Genomic DNA, 23920 nt, shown 5'->3' on the forward strand with positions numbered 1-23920 from the left:
GAAGCATTTAGGACCCCAACTATCTTCGTTAACTTCCAGAGGAAGTCTATGGACCAAGTTTTGGTGGAATTTTAGGGTAGGACCAATGCTCAGCTACATTATTCCCTTCCACAAATCAAACTCAGCATTCCTCCCAAGTGCTATTTTAGGTGCAAATGTTATGGCTTGGTAGCACAGGTCCCAGTGACTTTACATTAAAAAGTAAACTAATTTGATGGCTAGCTAAAACTAAAAGGAATTGGCAAATTCAGTACTGGCATGGCAATCTTCTTGTACCAGTCCCCCTTGACTGAAATTGATGTGGTGACCAGATGTTTAATTCCCCCCAAAAATGACAGCACGTACTTTAGAAAAGAAAGCCATCTCCATACCAAAAACGTGTATAACGAGTTTTATTAAGTATCAAATACAAAACATTGCAAAAGAGTAATTTACTATGTCTAAGTTGTAGTAACGGTGAACTGCCTGTTATACAAAAAAAACACCCCACCTTTCACAACCAAGTTGGAAGACTCAAAACCCACTTTTTCTTAATTGTGAAGTCTGCTAGATCAGTAAACATGTCAAATCAGGTGTTTGGCCATTTAAGCATACTTGGTATGAATGTAATATTCATGGCATTTGCTACAATCAACGATCTACATTATCTCCAAGATTATCTAGAAATGCAGAGGCAAAGGGGCCTCTAATGTGGGCTGAGGTGGTTAATTATGGAAGATGGTCCCTATACCAGTATGCTCTGCTTAATTTCAAGTAAAATGTTACTATCAGTTTTCCCTTTGACCACTGGGTTTTTATCCTACTGGCTCTCATCTCTAAAGCATGAAGATATTAGTTACCAAGAAAAAGAATTAGGAGTTGAGGTAGGCTTACAAAAGGAATGTAGTGCCTACCAAGTTATTTTGCTACCTGGTTAAAGTGTTTTGATCCTTGAAGCAGTTTGTCATCTTTGCCCACCCTCCCCATTTTTCCACACATCTCTGCTTATCACTTGAGCCTTTCATCCCCTCATTCAACCTTCAAATAGTTTTTAATCGCAGGATTGTCCTGTGTCTAATAAAAATGAAAGCCAGCAGGAGTAACCTCTTGCCCAGTTACCTCCACTCCATTAATTTCGTTTCCCTTTGTCTATTTGGACAATTACCTATTACATCCTTCAAGGGCGCTGCTCAGGTTTGAATCTATTTAATCTGTTTCAGACCCCTCTGCTGAGAACTTGTACTTTAGGCCCAGATAGACTCAGACTTCACATCTTAACAAGATCCTTAAAGCAGACTGATTAAGTGAGGTGGCAAATTCTCATCAGGGCAGTCAGGTCAAGAGTGAATAGATTCAAAACCCAGTCTAACCCAGTGATGTCTCCTCCCTGAGATTCACAGGAACCATTTATGGCAAAATCTATTGCCTGGACCAAACCAACTGATGAATATTGCCAACTGGTGTGACTTATTGACAATCAGCGCTCTTCTGCTGCAGCAACTCTAAAACGAAAAACATGGGGTCAGATATTTATTGCTACACATTTAATAGCACCCCCCCTATTTAACCTTACATTTTCCTTAACTGGAAAGAAAATTGTTTTCAAGTGAAAACTTGCTATCTACCCATCTGCAGTTCTTAAGCACCAAACTTCTATCAGGTGTGTATCCATTATCGCACCAATAAAAGTACTACCTCTCAAACTAGTAACGGTAGCAGTGTACTAACAATGGAAATGTCCTTATACACACTGTCTGAAAACAAATTTGCTTCAGACCATATGTGCAAATGTATACAAGGCGTATTCCAGTGAAGAGAGCAATTCAATGGTTTTCTATTAGCGACTGTAATTTTATAAGGACAAAACCACAAGTAGAAAAGATTACTTTTAAAAGTCACCTCACCAGGCATTCAAATAATTAACCTGCCAGGTAACATTACACATTGGCTCCAAGAGTCATCTTTTTGTAAACCAATCAAACTTCAAAAAAACTTGCCAGTTACAATTCTAAAATGTGGCAAAGCTATAGTAATGAGACATGACAAAAGCCCCACCCCATTACAACCTACCTTAGCATTTGATTTCTCTTGCGCCAGCTTAACCTAGTGAATAAATCAGCACTCCCATGACCAGATTTGACCATAATCAACCTGGAAAAACAGATTAAGACTAGTTACTGCAATGAAATTCTTTAAAACTTGCCTATAACTGCCCTCCTTTCCCAGACGAATAGGCAAGTTCAGACTTGTAGTTTAATGTATTTCATGTTCTACTACTTCTCTTAAGTGGTGGAGGATTCACTGGCTTGGGATGGACTGGAATGGCTTAAATGGTTAAGTTGCATGGCTTATGGATTGTCATTCTGTTCCAATGGTGCACTGCCATGTTAAATCCATAAGTTGAACGCACAAAACTTATTTGAAGGATTAAGTGCAGTAAAAGGATTTTTAGTTGGAGGTCTTCAAGTTTACTATATTCAAGAGCATCTTTTTCAACTTCATGGCTGGACCTGGGTCATGTTGCCTCAGGTTTTGTTTTAATGACCACTTGCAATAGATTTTCTCCATACAGTGTAGTTTCATAGAACTAAAAAACAAGTCAGGCATCCAACTAAATGTCAAGTTTGCAATGGCTTATAGGGGGCAAAGAGGGGGACCCCAAAGCTAAGCCATTTCCCATATTGAATAAAAGACTAACATGAAAAATGTTCAAATACACTAATGTAGCATGGTTAAACGTCTTCCATCAGATTCTTTAAAAAAAAAATACCCCCTCCCAGACCCCAGATCGCTATTGATAAACAATAGCTACATTTAGGCCTTAAGTGTCATCACAACATGCTTTAAAAAAATAAAAATTAAAAAATCCAAGTGCTGAATTGGGAGGACTTCTAATATGCTATTGAACATCTGGCTTTTCCAAACGTGTTTAAAGCTAGAAAGCATTTCCATTGCCATGGTGTACAGTATGTCTCACTGTACTATGAGGAAGTAACGGTTCAATTTCGATTTAGACGGAAAAACTAGTTTGCTTTGCTTACCATCTTTGCTGTTTCACAGGCATTTGATGCTTTAAATCTGATGTGGAATGCTGATTGATTCACTTTTTAGAAGTCATAAGCCTTTGAGAAGTTGGAGAGAACTTCATTGTTTATCTATTTTCTCCTTTGCAATCAAGCTGTTCCTTTAAAAGTGAGACACTACAGAGTTGCAAAAATTTGAAACAGTAAGAGCAAGCATCGTTTGCAGCTTCATGGTTGGTTTTGGCCAAACTTTTTTATTTAGTATTCTGTAGTTGTTTAATACACACTTTAAATGGTCTTAACGGGGGAGGGGGAAAGGGGAGGCTCTTGCGGATTCTCAAGGAAATGTCAGAAAGGCAACATATTGGCCAGCATTATCCTGTTTTGGGTTTACTGAGTGAACAGCACTTTCCTAAGCACGCATCTGATCTCAGGTTCTTCATCCTGAGAACATTTTGGGGATTTCAGTTTGAAGACTCTGAAATCTTAAAGAGCAGCAGAAAACCCAACCAACCCTTCTAAAATCTAGCTCAGTTTCTATAAGTAGAATGAGTCATCTCTCCATTTTAGATGGCTAGATGTTTGTGGAAGTATTGTTTGCCTCACTTACTGGGAAGAATCAAACAGGAAGTGGCCTTCAGGAAAACTTAAAAGAGAATCACAAACACTAGTACACAAGTCAAGTCTTACACACTTAACATTTGCTTGTTGAAAGCAATGTCATAAAAATCAAATAAAATTAAACAGGTTTTACTTTTTCCTCACAAAACATAAAAATTATGGGAGAACTTAAAACAGGTTTTTAAAGTAACACAATTTTTCCTTAATAGTCCTTGGGTAGTTATGACAGAATAGTTTCCATTTTTTTTTGTTTCTTTGAACAGGTATTTTGGTCCAAAGTTTTGTTTGGTTTTAGTATCTGCTTCTGCCTCCCCCTCTATCAGATCGGCTTCCTCCACGGCCACCACCTCTTGGTGCTCCACGGCTTGAACTGCTGTAGGAATCACGGGGAGGAGGATACCCCCTCTCCATGGAAGGGGGAAGCCCTCTTTCTTGTCTGCCAACCCGATCACGACCACTTGAGTAGAGATCACTTCGGCTGCTTGAGTAACTGTCTCGACTTCCACCATATCCGTCCCGTGAGCTGCTGTAATCATCATAGCGACTGCTTCCACCATAAGATGGCGGGGGCCCTCGTGTAGGTGGAGCACTACGTGAGTTACCTGCAGGGTCAATGGTCAGGTAATATGGCAACACTTTAAATTGTATATATACAACATTTAAATCTGAATTTACAGAATTCTTGTATTAAACCTTTACTTTCTCAACTGGGAAAGTTTTAAACTCTGCCATTGCTGGCCATAACAGGGATTTGCTCATCTGCTGAGATACGGAAATGGATTGATTCTAATGTTTGTTTGAAAAGACTGAAGACGGTGTGTATTTCAAGAGGATATTCCAGACAGCTTGTTATTTTATAGTAGAAACTCAGCCACTTTCCAGAGATAAGTTGCAAGTTTGAACTGTAGACTTTCCTTCACATTGCAATGGTAAACATTTGATCTTGTTAATAAAGTGTTTTAAATTTTATTTTCACTGTTGGGGGAAAACACATAAGGCTGCCAATTTAAGCAAGCAAAATCCCCTCCAAAGCAAGCAAACAGCCTCAAAAAAAAAAACTTTGAAAATAAAAGCCCCTCAACAAAACTAGGATAAGCCCAGCTGTTACCCCCTCCAAAAAGCAAGCAACCCCCTTTTAAAGCAAGCACCACACAGCCTAATAAAACTGGCTTCATAACCCTAAATTCAAGCTGGAGTCATCATTCAAGACCCTCCAGAAGTCTTACCATAGCTCTCATAGGAATCTCTGTAGGAACCTCCACTTGGATGGTCTGAATAGTCACGATCACGACCATAGCCATCTCTATCACTAAAAAAAAGGCAGACACGGTACACTGTAAGGCCCACGAGCATCACACTGGAAAACCATCTATACAATCCAACTACCACTGTGAAGGGACTTACCTATAGCCTCTGGAGGGATACTCATCACGTGAACTGGAATGACCATAATCACGATAGGTATAATCTCTTGGTGGTGGTGCATAATCTCTTGTATCACGAGAACTGGGGTAATCTCTGCTGGAATAACTATAGAAGCAAAATTATTTTGACTCACGCCCCCCACACCTTATTAATAAATAAAGTGGCAGTGAAATATACCTGTCTTTAGTAGAATATCCATCATCTCTTGGGGACAGATAAACATCTCTACGGGAGGGCAGGGGTTCCCTTCGTGGTGGGCCTCCGTAACTATCTCTTCCACGGGACACAGGTGCTTAAAGGAAAGAAAAAGATGTCAGAAATGTACCCCAGAAAAACAGGATGAATTTACACTCAGGATATTATAAAATAGCATGTACACGTGAATAACTGTCACCAAAATGTGATTTCCTTTGTTCCAAATTCTTCATATAGCTAGATTCCCAAGTACATTAGCCAGTTCCAAATATTGTTGGAAGGCCCACCTGTTTGTTTCTTGTAATACAGGTTTTAGGGAATATTAGAAAATGGAATTTTACCTCTTCCTCCCATTCCACTGCTGCTGCGCACCGGTCCTGAAGGAGCTGACCTCTTAGGAGGTGGCCCTCCACTTCGTGGTGGAGGTCCTCTTTTCACTGGAAGTGGTCCTCTGGAAGAACTCATGTTGAAATTCATGGAATAACCACCATCATCTACACAAGAGGAGGAAACAAAAACATTACAAGTTAAAAACTGAAAAAAAGGCCTTGCATGACTAAGACCATCTTTCCTTAAGGGAATCTGGCTCGAAATTTACAGCAGGAATTCAGTCATAATCATGAAGATAAAACTTTGTCTTAGAAATTCTATGTCAACTACAACAGATTAATTTATCAACATGTATGTCTACCAAAAGGGATACATCGTCTTTTTTCTAAAAGAATGGTTAAGGCACTAGATATACACCATCTTCTAAAACTTGATAACCATTCTGTGCTTTTCTCCTTTAAAAAATATAAGTTGAGTATTTTGAAAGTTATAGCCTTAGAAGAATTGAACCTACATTTCTGAGATTTTCAAATGACTTAATACACAAATCCCCTTGTCCACCGTTATTACCCATATGCCCTCCACGTGAAGGGGGTCCCCTGGTTCCTCCACTGCCTCCTCTTCCACCTCGAAGTCCTCTCGGGGGTCCTCTGCTTCTTGGAGGTGGTGGTGGTCCACGTCTGCCACTTTCAAATGTTGGTTTAGTTGCTTGTTCAACTTTAATTGCTTTTCCATCCAATGACTTAAGAAAAAGTAAATTAAGATGAAAAACTTTGGGCAGATGCAGTATGCACTATGACAGTGAAATACAATTACAAAAATTCTACCTACAGATAAATTTCACCCAGCCTAGAAAATATATTTGAAGTCTACTAGTACTACTCAGAAAAAAACCCAACTTCAGTTACTTTGCTTTTAAATGTTAGTATCCCAACAAAGGGAGTACTGATACTGTAAACCAAAGCACCAGGTAAACTCACCACTTACTAGGTAAATGTGACACATGACAGGCCAACAAAGACTTATAGGACACCATGATAAATAAGAAGGGGCTCTAGGAACAACTGCACTTTCTCATTTGTATATTAGTTATTTTTCTTACCTTGCCATTCATATCTCGGGCTGCATCTTTAGCATCCGCTGGGCTTTCAAAGGTAACAAAAGCAAATCCTCTGGATTTGTTTGTTTCCCGGTCTTTCATCAGTAGTACTAAAAAAAAGTTTAGGGGAGGTTTTACTCTAGTGTTACAATGAAATAACCAGTCACACATTGCTCGTAAGTAAACTCAGAACTTCTTAGAGGACAAAATACAGCATCATTTCAGATGATCAATGCAAGCAAATTCATCATAGTTCATTTTTTCATGGGAAGAGGCCCAATGCATATTTTTGTTATTTACCTTCTACAATTCGTCCATATTTGCCAAACACTGCTTCAAGAGCCTTCTCATTTGTTTCTGTATTAAGCCCGCCAATGAAGAGTTTCCCAGGCCGATCGGCTTCAACCATTTTCCCCCAACGATGAATTTCTGTTCACAAATATAGTATTAGTCTCCCCAGAAAGGTTGGTCAGACCCATGAATTGTACATTTGTATCCCCCTCTTGTCACTGAAACCATTACTCCAAATTACCAGTTACCCCTAATCGTTTCCGAGCCTAAATCCCCGTAGGAAAGCATTAAAAGCAATTAAATTTGTTTAGTAACGTCATTTATCTTAACCCGGTTAAAGGGGCCAACTTACGTTTTGCCATTGCCCTTAATCTCCTTCGGCTGTTTTTAATCAAACAGCTAATTCAATGCTGGTGGGGGAGGGGGGAGAGCAGAGGGTGAGGGGGAGCTTTCTTTTCCTACGAATGCCCATATTTTCCATTGCTTAAAGATTCGATTAGCTAGCACACCCCCAACTACCATAAAGAGGGCTTTTTGAAAGTCTGGCGACTCACTCAAGGTCACAGGCCAGACCTAGCACCAAGCCTCCCGCCCACCCAAAGACTGTTCTCACTAGTGCGGAGAACCAAAGTTTGCGCCAAGTTCAGCCTCCCGCCCCCTCTTATGCCAGGCTCCGAAGCCCGGGAAAAGGTTACGTTGCTTAAAAAGCACGGGAGGGCCACCACGACTTCTTACAAAATAACGGGGCGCGGACGCGCAACACGGGAGACTGAAGCCGGCACGACTGCGGCAGAAGCCAATTAAAAGCAGTCAGTAAAAACCGCGTGGTGTACACAAAATGGCGACACTTGGATCCCGCCCAGAACAATTGACGGCGGCGAGCCGGCCAACTTTTCCCACCCGGAGAGGAAGGCTTCCTCTGCAAGGCCGCCCGGGCGCGAGGGCTCAGCACCAAACGCGCAGCCCGGCGTAGCCCACGCGCCCGCGCCGTCCTCGGCCCGCCCCAGCCCGCGCCCGACCCCGCACCCTCCGGGCGCACCTTCAAAGTGCCGGAGCATCCCAGGGCACAAAAGCCCTGCACTTGGGGCTTCCTGGTGAGCCTCAACCTTCTAGAAAACAATTTGGCGCCTTTGTGTTCTAAAATGGCGCCGGCCGACCCGCCCCCCCTGCCCCCAGGGAAATAATTCCACATCCTAAAATGGGAAAAGCATGCAGGAGGGGAGCGAGAGAAAAACAGGCGTACATACTAGCGACGTGAGGGCCGCTCCAAGACCCTGTGAGCCCGCCAACCGGCGCTTCGTGGCGACTCCGCACGAGGACCGGCTACCGGTGCGGGAGCGGAAGAGAGAAGCAGCTAGTACTACTGCGCAACGAGGACGAACAAAGGAGACAGCAAACTTTATACTGCCCGGGAACGAGGCTGAAAGACCCGGATGAAAACCGAGCTCAGAATTTGAAACGCTGAGGGCGGGGGCAGTGGTTCTCAGCCTCCCCGTTGGTCAGCCTCTCTGTCAGTCATTCATAGCTCCTCCCCTTTACCCGACAGCCGCTCCGCGTTGCGGCCGGCACAGTTTCTAACCGTCTTCCCCGCCCCCCTTCCGCGCTGCGCTGTCTTGCGCGCGCGCTTTTGCTTTCTGCTGAAAAGGGCTTATCAACTTTATAGGCTTAAGAAAGGAGGGCCGTGCAAAAGAGAAAGGAGGGCCATGCCCGGGGCATTCTGGTGCGTCGGCTCGGAGTTAAATACTTCCCATCCCTGCACTCCTTTAATTCTGAAAACAATGTCATGAGGGGCTGTACCCCTATCGCATTTTCACAGAGTGGAAAACAAAGAAGTTAGTTTAGAAAATATATCCCCCCCCCCCAAATTAACTTTTAACAAGCCTTTTTAAGGAAAGGTCGAAACTGATTGATGTCCGGAGAGGGAATGCAAACCGTACAGGGGGAGGGGCTGCGGGGAGGCATACAGCTACTTGTGTAAATTATGAGGCACTGAGGACAAATCTGATTAACGCAAGTGGCCTCGATGCTAAGTGTCCAGAATTAGCTACCACAGGACGCTCGGTTACATTTGAATGGCAGCGGAACAACGAGCAATAATGTGTGGTGTAAGTATCCCAGATCCCACACACCAAGAAAACCTCTTTGTTAGGCTACAGGATTATCACAAGGGCAGGTTTCCATTATGGCTGGGGAGAATGCAGACTCGTGGCCTTTGATAAACAATGTTAGGGAAACCAAATTTAATTAAGAGGTCAGGTAAGGTCTGTCTTAGAATTGCCGCGCTGATCCGAAGGGAGAGAAGGGACCAACTATGGGTGGGGGTCGGGGTGGGGGGTGTTGGATCTTCAGGGGAAAGCATCAAGAGCACCACACAAAGTGGAGGGCATGTATCAAGGAAATGAGGGATCCACGGACCTTGGATGGGGAGGAGACAGTAATTGCTGCGTTGCTACAGCAGGAAAAAGTAGCCTCGGAGATCCCATGCAGGGAAAATTGAGGGTGGAATTGAGATGGGGAATTCACAAAGGTCAGCTCCCAAGGATCTGCCTGTAGTAGGACAATGAGTGGTTCCATTTACATTAAATAGAAAGATTGCAAGGGGAAAATTTGAGGGAGTGGAAGGGGAAACAGATCTGGGCTGAATCTTTTCTTTAGAGATGATCATAAAGCCATCGGAATGGATAAAAACCAGAGTGATGTGTGGGGGAGAGAAGGCCAATATGAGCTCTAACTGTATAAAGACCAAGTAACTGGAACATGTTAAAATGCTGCCAGTTGTGGAAGGTGGAACTTAAGGACATTTTATGGTTTGTGGCAGGCGGTGTCGAACACCGTGTCAGATTTATGGAAGGAGTTTCCACTGCAAATCAAATATTATCTCAACAAAGCTAGGGTTCTACTCAAGATTCTGAATACAAGGCACAAGCCTTGTTTTTGCAAAAGTAAATACAAACTCCCACGGCAGGCAAATGGTAGGTAGGAGGAATAGGATTGATTGGGCCAGAAGGAAGGCTCCCTAGGAAGTGTGATGACAACAGGTATGTAATTCTCAGGCCAGAAACTATGGGGAGCCAGAAGCCGGAGGAAGTGCTGTCAGTTAGGAGTTAAAGCTTGCTGCTGTTGCAGACTGCTCTCCTTGTGACGCACCTGGCCTGAGCACTGCTTAATAATATATTGGTTAGGTTTATACAGTTTAATTTCAGTCCTATCAGTTCAACTAGGCTTCCGTCAAAGGCACCAGAAGGGTCTTTGTCTATCCAGAGATAACATTAAAGGGTGTTTCTGTTACTCCCTTAGGGTGTGTACATCACGTGTTTTCCTTTGGGCGGTTTTAGGGCAAGAGTGGTGCTCTGTACAGGCAGATAGTACATATGCATCCCTCTGGACATCCCTGTGGACACACAGACCTTTGCAATTAGATCCCAGGAAAGCTGGGAAGAGGAGAGTAGAGCGCACTGAATGTATGTGGTGAGTGACATAGACACATCTTGGAAGATGGATTTTCAAGGTGTCATTTAAAAGTAAGCTATAGGAAAGTGAATAACATATAGCCCAGGAAAGTTGACTGGTGGGCTTCTTTGGAAAAATTAGCATTCGGCTTACGGTGCCAATGAGACCCCCCCAAATCTCAAAGGCAAGAAGTCATAACGGCATTCAAAGGTTTATGGAGAATCAGTAGTTTAAATAAGAACATAGGAGGAGAAAGGAAACTGCCACAGAAGCATGATTGGTGGCAGATCGGTACATCATAATTGCAAGCAGGACTTCAGAAATGTTAATGGGACCATGATTGGGACACATAAAGTACGTTAGAACATACAAGATTTGTTCAGGACATGATTCAAGACTATGTGACCCCCTAGATCGAACACCATATTTGTCCAGTTGACTTCCTTGTAGACATGACCTGAAATTGTTCTGGGTGCAAGTCTCTCTTAGTTGTTCCATGACAGAAAGTTCTTCCCTGGCTTTTTGAATGTTGATGGAGATCTGCTCCTTCGCACACATCATTGGTATTGTTATCTTTATGCTAATATGATCCAATCCTTACCACCTTGCTGCGATCGGGTTTTTAGTTGTCTTCTTTTGGTTTCCCAGCCGTGAAGGGCAGGAGGAGTGGAGGGTGTATCATGATAAAAAGGGATACAAGGTGTTACAGGGAATGCAGGTGTGGGGGATAGGCCATAGGGAGAGAAAGAGGATTTCTGGAGTAAACAATGAAGGCAGGAGTCCCCACCTGCCTGCAGCTAACATTTTAGTGTGGAGGTGTGAGTACCATGTGAGTACGTGGTATCCGATCTCTGGCTACACAAGGGAGGAGAAGCCTTGTCCGCACAAACCCACAGCTGATTGCCATATGGCTCAGACGTGCCTCCAGCCTTCATTCTTTTCCACTTTTCTGCCATAATTACGCTGATCCATTTGGTCAGATGTTTGCTGAACTCATGGCTAAGGTGATGACACAACTTTGCTGAAAGTGAGGAGGATTTAAGTACTTGCTGATGAAGATCAAGGACTGCAGCCTTCAGTAGAAAAACAAAACCCTCACAACAGCATCAGTAGGTAACATCCTGGTAAATGGTGAAAAGATAGAACTTGTCAAGGATTCCATCTTGTTAGGATCCACAGTCAATGCTCATGGAAGCAGCAGTCAAGACATGAAACAAATACTTTGCACTGGTACATGATCTCTTTTAAAATGTTGAAAAGCAAGGATTTTACTTTGAGAACTAACATGTGCATGATAGTTTTAATCACCTCATATGCAGATGAAAATTTGACATTGAATAAGGCAGGCCAAAGAAGAAGGACGCTTTTGAATTGTGGTGCTGGTGAAGAATATTGAAAGGACCATGAACTGCCAGAAGAACAAACAATTCTGTGTGGGCAGAAGTACAACCAGAATGTTCCTTGGACATCAAAGACCCAAAACAAACAATCATATTGATGTGAATGAGGGGGAGGGCGGAGTGGAGACTCAAAGCCCATCTGTAGACAATTGATCCTCCCTCACGGGAAGGTCACTAGGAAGAGAGGAGCCAGCCACATAACTTTCCTCTAGTTTTTTAATGCTTCCTCCCTCCCCATCCCCCACAGACACTCTCATGACCCCAATTCTACCTTACATATCCGGCTAGACCAGAGCACATACACTGATACAGATAAGAGCTAGAAACAGAGAATCCAGGACAGATAAACCCCTCAGGACCAATAATGAGAGTATCAATACCAGGAGGGTAAAGGGAAGGTAGGGTGAGAAACGGGGAACCGATCACATTTATCAACATATATCCCTCTGCCCCCCAGGGGGATGGAAACAAAAAAGTGGGTGAAGGGAGACAGAAGATGTGAAAAAAATGATAAACTATTAAGAGATCATGAGGCAGAAAGGGTGGGGGAGGGGGAAATGAGCTCAAGGACTCAAGTAAAAAATGTTTTGAAAATGATGATGGCAATATATGTACAAATATGCTAGACACCACGATGGACGGATGGATTGTGTTAAGAGCTGTAAGAGCCCCCAATAAAATTATTAAAAACGAACAGAATGTTCCTTAGAAGGAAGGATGGCGAGACTTCTCACATGTTTTTGACGTGTTGTCAGGAGAGACCAGTCTCTGCAGAAGAACATCCTGCTCAGTAAAGTAGAAGACCCACAACAAAGAGCAAGGCCCTCCATAAGAGGGATTGACACAGTGACTGCAACAAGAGGCTTAAACTTTAGAACACCGCATGTGAGGGCTGGAACCGCTTTTTGGCGAGACGTGTGATGTTAGTTGGTATTGATGATATTTGCATGTCTTTTATGTTCTACAGGACCCCAGGTAGCATAGTGGTTATGTATTGGACTGCGATCCTCAAGGTAGGCAGTTTAATACCACCAACTGCTCCTCAGGAGAAAGACAGGCTTTTTACTCCCATAAGCAGTTACTGCCTCAAAAACTCACAGGACAGTTCTACCTGGTCCTATTGGGTCACTCTCAGGCAGCATCAACTCAATGGCAGCGAGTTTGGTTGTCTTTTTGTTTGTTTTTTATTTTTTATTAGGCCTTCCCTACCCCTGCTCTGGATCATGGTCTCAGCCTTTGCCATTTCAGAAATCTCAAGCATGGTCCATGGGTGGTTCTTCTTCCAATGGTCCTTGTATTTTTCCTCTGCTTCTGAGACAATCCTTATACACGGAGTGGCTTGGATGAGGTGTGGTTTTTGTATTTCAGCAGGTGGTGAATTAACAACCTCTAGGAAGGTGGAGACTCAGAATACACCCCAACTTCATCCTCTCTATTAGCATAATGGAGAACTCGCTCCAAATGGAATAATAACCACAGGCTTACAGGCTGAAGGACCCTATCAAGTAATTGACCACATCTCAGTGTGGGAGATAGACAATAAGTAATAAATCAAGTATATACATTATAAAATATGTTGGAAAGTGAAGGTGATATATACACAAAGAGGCTGCAAAAATTCATGGGAAATTGTCCATAGACTTAAAAATTTTTTAATAAATCATTTTATTGGAGGCTCTTACAGCTCTTAGAACAATGCATACATCAATTGTATTGAGCATATATGTACAGATGTTGCCATCATTATTTCCAAAACATTTTCTTTCTACTTGAGCCCTTGTTACCAGCTCCTCTTTTTTCCCTCCCTCACCTACCTTTCCACCTTCGTGAACCCTTGATAATTTATAAAGTATTTTTATTTTAATATTTTACACTGCTATCTCCCTTCACCCTTGTTTCTGTTCGTCCCGCTGGGTGAGTTGGTTTTTTTAAATCATGTTATTTGGGGCTCTTAAAACATTCTGTTTATCAATTGTATTAAGTATATTTGTACATATGTTCCCATCATCATTTTCTAAACATTTACTTTCTATTTGAACCCTTGGTACCAACTCCTTTTTCCCCTCTCTCCCCTAACTCCAACCCTCGTGACCCCTTTATAAATTATTGTTCCCATATCTTGCATCGACCGCTGTCTCCTTTTACCCAGGTTTCTGTTGTTCATTCCCCTGGGGGGGGGGTACGCGTTAAACATTACTATTGGTTCCCTTCCTCCCTCTTCCCTCCACCTTCCCTCTACCCTCCTGGTATCGCAACTCCCATTTCTGTTCCTGAGGAGTTACCTGACCTGGATTCCTTGTGTCCTGAGCTCTTATCTGTATCTGAATGAACTGTTTGAAGTTCCTTTATATAGGCTCAAATGAACACACACACACACACACACACACACACACACACACACAAAGGAGGGCTTCAAAAAGTTTACAGAAGCATGGAATTAAAGGATCATGGAATTTTTCAATAAAGTTTAATATATATATACACACACATATATGTTGTCATTTAAGATGTGACACAAGTTTTTCCTCCTTGGAGGCGAGACACCTCTCTCTGCTCACTCCCTGTGAGACATCCCTGAGGAGAAACCACATGAACCTAATCTGATGTAGCCAGAGACTCTCACGTGGTTTTTATCCTCTGTACAGCAGAAGGAAAACCTGCCCTCAGTCCTGCACGATCCTCACAATCACTCTACCCTGTCCTACAGAGTCGTTCTGTGAACATGTACAACCCATTTGGAAAATAATATGGCGCTTCCTCAAACCACTAGGAATATGCAGAGTTGATGGTCTGAAATGTAAATTCCCTCACCAAATTTGCAAAAAATTAATCATTAAAACAAATCCCACTTTGTCGGTGGTCTCACACAGTATTTGCCTGCTGGCCTCCCCACGTTTGCTGTGACCCCTCTGCGATCACATCTTCAACTGATGAAATATACAATTTTTCCTTTGGTTTTTTTAATGCTACCTCCCCCACCCACACACACACTATCATGACCTCAATTCTACCTTACATATCCTGCTAGACCATAGCATACTTTTATTGTTGAAAACCTTCCAGACTTTGTCATCTGGGAGATGCATATCAAAGCAATGATGAAATAGAACTTTACACTGACAACAACAGCCCAATTAAGCCAAACAGAAAACAACAAATGCTACAGAGGGTGCAGAGGGATGGGAACTGTTTCATGGTCCATCTTTTTGGCTGACCTTCTATGTTACCAAGCATGATGGTCCCAGAATCCTCAGGAGAAGGCCATGCCACTTGTCTGTGATCTTCCTGCATTCAGCATCATTGCACGTGTTTCGTGAATCTGAAGAGAATTTTATAGATTGGTGTCGGACTTGTATATAAAGCTCTTTCTAATACACATGAACATGTCTATGAATTTGTTTCTCTAGTCTACCCAGACCAACACACATGGCATCTCCGTGTCTAGCTCTCAGAGACTCAAGCATAACAAGTTGAAATACAAACTTGCCATCTCCATCAGTCTTACACCTGATTCTCTTCCATTACGCCAGACCACATTGGATGGCTTTCCCCTCCCTCCAAGTGTACAAGCCAGAACAGTTCTCTCTTCTTTATCCCCCACTGCCTCCGAATCCATCCATTACCAAGCCCTGTCAGTCTTATTTACTAATGGTGGCAGACATTGTGGCAATCTGTATATGCAGCAGTTCTCACGGTGTGGTTTGTGGGACATCTGAGACCCTGGAGGAACCGTGGCAGTGGTTTTGGTCTCATGATTGCTCTAAAAGGGTCTAAGGGGCCCCCAACCCATTGCCATTGAGCTGTTTCAAACTTCCTGGGATCCTCTAAGAGTAAAACTGTGTTCTATACAGCCAGACTTTTTGTCTGGAAAAGTTCTTTTTCCTTTTCCTTCATATAAGTGGTTTTTATTTTTTGGTGTTCTATTTAATGGTGAAATGAGTTGACAATTATTTGTTTCCACCACTTGTCTATCACTTGGTTGTACAGTGGTGACCTGCATGTTGCTGGCATTCTGGAAAACTATGCCACCAGTATTTCCAACACCAACAGGGTTACCCACATCACACAGGTTTCAGTGGAGCTGCCAGGTTAAGACACGGAAGAAAAAAAGACATGGAATAAAGGCCTGGCGATCTACTTCCCAAAATTAACTGATGAAAAAATCCTTGGGATCACAACAGATCATTTTCTGATAGAGTGCAGGAAGAGGAGCAACCCTCGGCCAGACTTCTTGCTGTCAAGTTAATTCCAACTCCTAGTGATCTATCGGTTAGAGTAGACCTGCCCCGGAGGGTTTCTGGGTTTGTAAAGGTTTACAGAGGCAGACTACCACATCTTTATTCCTCAGAGTGGCTGCTGGGTTTGAAGTGCTGACCTTACAGTTAACAGCTGAGCACTTACCCACTACATCACAAGGGCTCTTTCCTAGCTTGGAAGGCAGTCAAAAACACAGTGGCTTAGAGCAGTGGACTCCAGCATACCAGAGATCATTAAGAACCAGAGATCCCAGAACCAGGAGTTGCCTTGCGTGCCAGCCGAGAGGAGAACAATTAACACTCATTAGTTTAGCACAAATATTTTTTAAGCTCTCAGTCTTATTTGATAATGGTGGTAAACACTCATAGTTATATCTGCCTTTGAATTTTCAATAACTGCCACCCTTATTCTAAACCACTCTTCTTCCTCAGGCAGAATAACGACAAGAGGCTCCCTGTTGGCCTCCCCATGTTTGCTGTGGCCCCTCTCAGATCACATCTTCAGGCTGCCACGCCCCTCATCCCCACCACACGTGGTTGTGATTGTCAGGTGCCCTCAAGTTAATTCTGATGCTTATCAACCTCCTGGAAGAGAGGAGACAGGGAGTTCTAGACTGGGATGGCCTTAGTCCCACAGAACTTCTCTTTCTAGTCTTCAGGCAATGCTGAGCGCTTAACTACTGTGTCACCAGGGCACTTTAACACACACACATTAAAAAACAAGAGCACTGCCATTGAGTAGATGACAACTCAGAGCGACTCTGTAGGACAGGGTAAATCTGTCTTTATGTATTTTTGAGACTGTCACATTTTACGGGAGTAGAAAGCCTCATCTTTCACCCTTCGAGCAGCTGATGGTTTTGAACTGTTGGCCTTTTGGATCGCAGCGCGATGAGTTAACGCTATGTCCACCAGGGCTCCCAACCAAACCCACTGCCATCGAGTTCCTTCTGACTTGTAGCAACCCGATAGGACCTAGAATAGAGTAGAATTTCCCCTTTTGATTTCTGAGACTGTAAAGCTTTTTTTTATTATTTAAATTAAAACTTTTATTACACTCGCATCAACCACCTGGGTTCATGTCAGCTCCTTGACTGCCAAGCCTGGGGCAGGAACTGCTTCAGCTTCTCGGCCTTCTCTTTCTCTGCAATGACCTACAGCAGTGGACTTTGAACTTCACAGTATCCTTGTTTTTCTTGATCTTGGCAGACTTGGCATTCTTTCTCGTGTGTGAGCAGGAAGTCCTTGATCTCTTCAGTTTTGCAAGGCATGGCTTCATTGGATTTCATTGGGCAGGGGATTGGATGATTCCCACTTTCCTGCTTACCGTCTGAGACACTCACGTGAGCCTGTACATCTTTACAGAAGCAGACAGACTTGTGCTTCACTCGCAGAGAAGTTGGTGAGTTTGAATCGATGACCTTGTGGTTAACAGCACAGTGCTTATTCAACCACTTGCCTTACATAGACCCAGAGATTTACAATTCTTCAGGGACTTCCCCAGTGTCTTTAGAACAAAGTTCCCTTTGTAAGGCAATTGTGCCTTGGATCTTACTGATGTACATTTTGTGTCCTCGGCTCCACCCACCTTCTCCTCTTACTTTTCTTTCAAATCTGGATCCCTGCTGCAGGGTCAATGTTCTGGGTTTTCTTAGTAAGTAGCTTTACATATCATAAGATCCAGCCATTTCAAATGTTCGTGAATTCGATGGTTTTTAGTAACACTACCAAGTAGTGTGATTGTTGCCATCAATCAGTTTTAGAATATTTTTTATATAATTGCTTCTGGGCCTTTTGGTTAAGATCAAGTGTAGAATATTTTATCTTCCCAACAAAATCTCAAAACCAAAATCACTGCTATCTTGTCATTTCTGACTCATAGTGACCTTAAAGCACAGGATAGACCTGGCCCTGTGGGCTTTCGAGACTTAAAAAAAAACTTTAAAAGAGCAGACAGCCTCATCTTCCTCCCACAGAGTAGCTAGTGGGTTAGAACTGCTACCCTGTTGGTTAGCAGCAATGCTCAACACACTACACCATTAGAGCTCATCCTCATTTACAGTGCTTTCACGCCCAGCCTCAGGCAACCAATAATTTACTTTTTGTCTGTCTGTTATCTTTTATAAAAAATGGGAACTTTTTATTGTGAACTAGTGGAGGTTTAAATTTCAGATCATCAAATTTGTGTTCAATAGCATAAACATGAACATCTGATTTTTTTCTGAACATTTCATGCAGATGGAACTATGCAATATGTAGTCTTTGTGTCTGGTTTCTTTCATGGAGCATAATGTTCTTAATATTCATTTATATTGTAGCATGTACCAGTAGTATATTTCTTTTTATTGTGTAATAATATTCTACTGTAAGGATAGGTCAGGTTTTATTATTATATTCATCAGCTGCTGGAAATTTGGATTGTTTCCAGTTCAGAATATTATGAATAATGATGCTCTGAACATTTTCATAAACATTCACTCTAGCTATAAAACAAAAAAAACAAACTAACTACCATAGAGTCAATTCTGATTTATGGCAACGTTCTAAAACAGGCTAGAACTGCCCCTGTGGGTTTCCAAGACATATATTATCATTTTTATATATTATTTAATATATAGACAAATATTATCATTTTTTTCTGGATATACACCTAGAAATGAAATTTGTGGGTTATATGGACATTTTATGTGTGACATTTTCCAGAAGGACTTCCAAAATGTTTTCTACAGTGGTTAGACCATCTTCTATACCCACTAGCAATATATGAGGGCTCTAATTTTTTATATCCTTGTCAACATTTGTTGTTGTCTGTCTCATTTATTATAGCCATTCTAGTGGAATGCATGAAATAAAACACAGATTTCAAAGGGCATCTCTAGAAGACAAGCTAGAGTATTATAAGGAAATGTTCGAAGACCTAGAATTAAAAACTCAAAAAGGAAGAACATCATCAACATAACTCGATCTGAAGAACTGTAGAAAACATTTGCGTCTCAAGTTGCAACACTGAAGTATACCATGGGCAAAATATTGAAAGATATAGAAAGCATTTAAATAAATTTTTAAAAGATGGAAGAAATATACAGTGTCACTGCACCAAAAAGAATTGTTCAACATTCAAAAATTTCAAGCAGTAGTATCAAGATAAGGATCATGATCATGTTCAAGAGCAATCGTATTAAAGGGAGATGTCAAAGATGCACTGCGGTCACTAGCAGTTCAACTGGTAGCCATTACCCCACCAGGGCCTGGAAAAGGCCATTGTGCCAGTGGGGGGGGGGGGGAAGGGAGCCCCTCAATGAGATGTGGATTGACACAGTGGGTGTAACAGTGGGTTCCATCATCACAACAATTGTGAGGGCGGAGGTGCAGGATCAGGCAGTGCCTTATTGTGTTGTGTGTACATAGTATCCCTATGAATTGAAACCAACAATAGTGGGTATGGCGAGACCCAATGAGTTAGGTCAGGGAAATCACAGCAGTCGGTGGGGCAGTGGGATATATGTAGGATTTGGGTCAGGGAAATATGTAAATGAGGTGAAGAGAGCTGCTGGTGCTTGTGCCAATAAGGAGAAGGGAGGCTTCCTGGTGTGTAGCTGCAGAGTCTGAGTCCTGCACAGACCAGCTTCTTGGAATGTGGGGGAAGAGGGCTCCACAGTCCAGCTCTGGCCTTGAGAGGCCAGGGGAAGGGGCTGAGAGATAGCTGCCTGGAGAGAGCTCCTAGGAATGCTGGAGGCCAGGACTGCAAAGTCCAGCACATCACCCATCTTTCTGAGAGGCTAGGGGAAGGAGCTGCATGGTCCGGACCTGGCCCAAACATCTCAGTGTGATTTTAGTTTGTATTTCCCTAATTGTTAATAATATTCAGCATCTTCTCATGTGCTTTTGATTTGGATATCTTTTATGATGAAATGCTTGTGCATAGACTTTGATCATGTTTTCTTGATTTGTTTTCTTATTGAATTCTAAGATTTCTTAGTAAATTTATGATTCACACCTATTATTAGATAAGTGTTTTTTTCAAATACTCCAATGTTTCTTTCCAGTCTGGGTTTACACATTTTCTTTTTTTTAATCTACAATTTTTTAAATCACTATTAGGGTCTCATACAACTCTTTTTTTAAAAAACATTTTATTAGGGGCTCATACAACTCTTATCCATGCATACACATACATCAATTGTATAAAGCACATCTGTACATTCTTTGCCCTAATCATTTTCTTTTTTTCTTTTCTTTTTTACATTTTATTAGGGGCTCATACAAGTCTTATCACAATCCATACATACATCAATTGTGTAAAGTGCATTTGTACATTCATGGCCCTCATCATTCTCAAAACATTTGCTCTCCCCTTAAGCCCCTGGCATCAGTTCCTCATTTTTCCCCCTCCCCATTCCCCTTCCCTCATGAACCCCTCCCCATTTTCTTAAAGAGATCTTTTGGAGGAAAAACCATTTAAATTTTGATAAGGTTAATTTTTATCAGTTTTTAAATTTTATCATCGGAGAAACCTTTGCCTAATACAAAGCCCCAAAAGTGTTCTCCTAGGGTTTATGTTAGACGTTTCATGGTTTTAACCATAAGATTTAAGTCAGCAATCCATTGTAAGTTAAGTTTGGGGCGTGGTGGGAGTTGAGCACTAAGTGTATCTATCTATCTATCTATTTATTTATGTATTTATATGGGTTTGGGGGTTTTTGCGTATCTTTTTATTGATTGTTTTAACACCATCTTTGAAGAGCCTATGTTTTTCTCTGTGAATTGCCTTCACGTCTTTGTCAAGACCAATTAATTATAAATAAGAGAATTTCTTTATGTACATTAAATTCTGTACCACTCATCTATATGCCTATTCTTATCTCAGTAACCCATTGACTTAGTAACTCCAGTTTTATGATAAATACACACAAGGAAGATAAATATCAAGTGACAGCCCTTTACAAGGAGTTACTGGGGCTACTGGCAATGAAAGAAGCCCTGAGAATGCAGTGGGTTAAACCCTGGGCTGCTAAACTCGAGGTTAGAAGTTCAAGTCCACCAGTGGTTCTGACGAACAAGAGATGAGACTGTTCGCACCCATAAAGATTTAGCCTCCAAAACACTACTATGAAGCCGTTCTACTCTGTCCTATAAGGTTGTTATGAGTCAGCAGCGGGTGGGTACCTGAAATAAAGGAATCACCAATTCTGCAGTCTTGAATTGGACTTTGGCCTGCAGAACTGTGAGAAAATAAATTTCTGTTCATTTTTTGCTTTAATCATTTTATCAGGGGATCTTACAGGTCTTTTCACAATCCATACATATGTCCATGGTGTCAAACACATCTGTACATATGTTGTCATCATCTTTTTCAAAACATTATCTTTCTACTTGAGCCCCTGGCTTCAACTCCTTATTTGCCCTCCCTCCCTCTCTCATACCCCCTTGATAATTTATAAATTCTTCGTGTTTTCATGTTTTACACCAACAGCTGTCTCATTTCACCAATTGTTCTGTTGTGCACCCCCCTAGGATGGGGGCCATACGTAGATCATTGTGATCGGTTCCCCCTTACTCACCCCCCCTTACCCTCCTAGTATCACTGCTCCCCTTACTTGTCCTGAGGGGTTTATCTGTCCTGGATTCCCTGTGTTGTGAGCTTTTATCTGTACCAGGATACATGTTCTGGACCAGCCAGATTTGTAAGATAGAATTGGGGTCATGGTAGTGGAGGGGGGAGGAAGCATTAAAGAACTAGAGGAAGGTTGTGTGTTTCATTGGTGCTATATTGCACCCTGACTTATTCTTCTTTTCCTTGTGGCTCTTCTGACCAGGGGGTTGTCCAATTGACTACTGATGGGCCTTGGGTCTCCACTCTGCCCCCCCTCCATTCCAATTGATATGCTTTTTGATCACACAGGCTTGTTGTATTTGTGAGAGTGCAGAAGTAGTTGACTAAGACCTCCTAATAATAATCTTATGATATAGATGCAATCATTATTGCTCTCATTTATAGGTACAGAAACGGAAACACAGATTTTAAGGAACCTTTGAAAGATAACACAGCTCTTAAATGGCAAAGCCAGCAATATAATACAGTTCTATCTCGTGCCTGCACTTTTAAAACTCAGATACAAATGAAAACTAATTCCTACTATTGTTCAATATTTCTTAGTAAATATACATCATTCCAGTTGGCAATAAAATATTGCTCCTCCCCTTTAGGAATTTCCTATCCAGTTAGGAAGCAGATAACTAAGGAGAAATGATTTTCTGGTGTAGGGAAACATTTTGCGCTCAGTGGGAAAACTATGCATTGTCTGGTTCCAGAGGAACTGTCTGAATGAACACATTCTGATCTATTGAAAGCTATTCACCAATTCGGCAAGTTGTAGCCAAATCAAAACAATGCATAGCACTCTTTGTTTATAGTATTGGAGATTCTGTCCTGTCTGCTTGAGGTTCAATGGACTTCACTGCACCCCTTCCCTTGGAAAATGAGTTTGGTTTCTACATGTACAGTCTTTCCAGCATCCCTTATTTACAAGTGTGTGCATGTGTGTGTGTGATTTATTATGGTTTAGGTAAAAGTATACAGGGTATACAGTTGTCCATTCAATTATTTATTTTTTTCCATTCAATTATTTATACACATTTGTTTCAAAACATTAGCTGTATGCATGGGTCTGCTGGAATCTCTTCTGACATTATAACATCTGCTGAGATCCCTCATGAATTAAATAAAATCATTTATGTGTTCACTTTCATGTTGTATGACAGTCGTGATTTACCATTAAAACTATCTTGGGCGGAGGGAGGGGAAAAAAAAAAAGAGGACCTGATGCAGAGGGCTTAAGTGGAGAGCAAATACTTTGAGAGTGATTAGGGCAAAGAATGTACGGATGTGCTTTATACAATTGATGTATGTATATGCATGGATTATGATAAGAGTTGTACAAGTCCCTAATAAAATGTTTTTTAAAAAAACTATTTTGGGCTAGGTTTTCTAGATAACTGTAAAACCAATTAATCGTTTTTATGTATACATATATAGAGGTTTATATCAAGGAAATGACTCACACAGTCCTAGAGGCAGGCAAGTTTCAAGTCTGTGGGTCAGATGCCAGGTTTGAGACTTCTCCTGAGTCATGTAGCTGCAGGGGCTGGTCAACCCAAGGCAAACAGGTCAGGCAACAAGGCTTCTGGCTGCAGGGATGAGTGAATCCAAGGTGGGCAGATAAGATGGGAGGTTTCTGAGAACTCCTAAAATCAGCAGGCATGACAACAGGCCTCTGGCTAAAGTCAACAGAACCAGAGGTCAGAGGATGTGTCAGATGCAGGCTTCAGACCTAGAGAAAGCAAGTAAGGTTTTCTACTGAGTCCACTTATCATAGAAGCAGGCTACAACCCCAAGGAGATCTTATTATAGGGAATGTCTACATCTTACCTGCCAAACCACGGAGCCCTAGTGCTATGGTGGCTACACGTTGGAACGCGATCTCCATGGGCTGCAGCTGAGCCAGTATTGCCTTGGGGGCAGTGAGAGTTTGAGAAGTGCCAAACCACCGAGCATCATGGCTCAGCCACGTTGACACAGTCTTAACCACCACAACTACTGTTCCTCTTGCCTCAAACCTTGCTTAGCATTCATTGCTGGTAGACATTAGTCTTTAATGTGTGCAATAGTCAGATAGTAGATTTTAAAATATGGACTTGAATGGGCAACGTTGGATAATGAGATTATCAATAAAAGTGAAGTAGGTGCATTTTGTTCCTGATCAGAATGTTCAGTAGTGGTAACCAGGCACAATCTAGTTGAGAAGACAAAATACTTAGCTGCTAACAATAGGTAAAAAAAACACACAAAGA

The 23920-nt window shown here is 42.0% G+C and overlaps 1 protein-coding gene and 1 non-coding gene across 5 annotated transcripts; both read right to left on the reverse strand.

Moving 5' to 3' along the window:
• Nucleotides 1-376: 376 nt before the first annotated feature.
• Nucleotides 377-8368, reverse strand: RBMX (RNA binding motif protein X-linked). 4 transcript variants are annotated; one of them, XM_075538202.1, is made up of 13 exons: nt 8211-8349; nt 8003-8072; nt 7316-7373; nt 6973-7101; nt 6676-6782; nt 6144-6315; nt 5585-5737; nt 5226-5340; nt 5028-5153; nt 4850-4932; nt 3021-4225; nt 2050-2130; nt 377-1481 (listed from the first exon to the last, which is right to left on the reverse strand). In XM_075538202.1, exons 3-11 carry the CDS (start codon nt 7323-7325, stop codon nt 3915-3917), a joined length of 1206 nt encoding a protein of 401 aa, XP_075394317.1. In that variant the 5' UTR covers nt 7326-7373; nt 8003-8072; nt 8211-8349; the 3' UTR covers nt 377-1481; nt 2050-2130; nt 3021-3914. The 4 variants fall into 4 exon arrangements, with proteins under 4 accessions (XP_075394317.1, XP_075394315.1, XP_075394316.1 ...); XM_075538200.1 differs by lacking the exon at nt 8003-8072 and having other exon boundaries at nt 8211-8368; XM_075538201.1 differs by lacking the exon at nt 8003-8072 and having other exon boundaries at nt 8207-8349.
• On the reverse strand, nt 6855-6926 carry LOC142435327 (small nucleolar RNA SNORD61). Its single transcript, XR_012781403.1, has one exon. It is a non-coding gene; the product is annotated as a small nucleolar RNA SNORD61 (small nucleolar RNA).
• Nucleotides 8369-23920: the final 15552 nt, after the last annotated feature.

The sequence above is a fragment of the Tenrec ecaudatus genome, chromosome X (assembly GCF_050624435.1).
Source record: "Tenrec ecaudatus isolate mTenEca1 chromosome X, mTenEca1.hap1, whole genome shotgun sequence".
Classification (NCBI taxonomy): Eukaryota; Metazoa; Chordata; class Mammalia; order Afrosoricida; family Tenrecidae; genus Tenrec; species Tenrec ecaudatus.

What these genes read in the sequence shown, in the direction of transcription:
- RBMX (XM_075538200.1), bottom strand. An exon ending in ATATGGACGAATTGTAGAAG is followed by an intron (nt 6,783 to 6,972) that starts GTAAATAACAAA and finishes ACTTTTTTTTAG; the next exon opens with TACTACTGATGAAAGACCGG. An exon ending in CAGTGGAATGGGAGGAAGAG is followed by an intron (nt 5,341 to 5,584) that starts GTAAAATTCCAT and finishes CTTTCCTTTAAG; the next exon opens with CACCTGTGTCCCGTGGAAGA.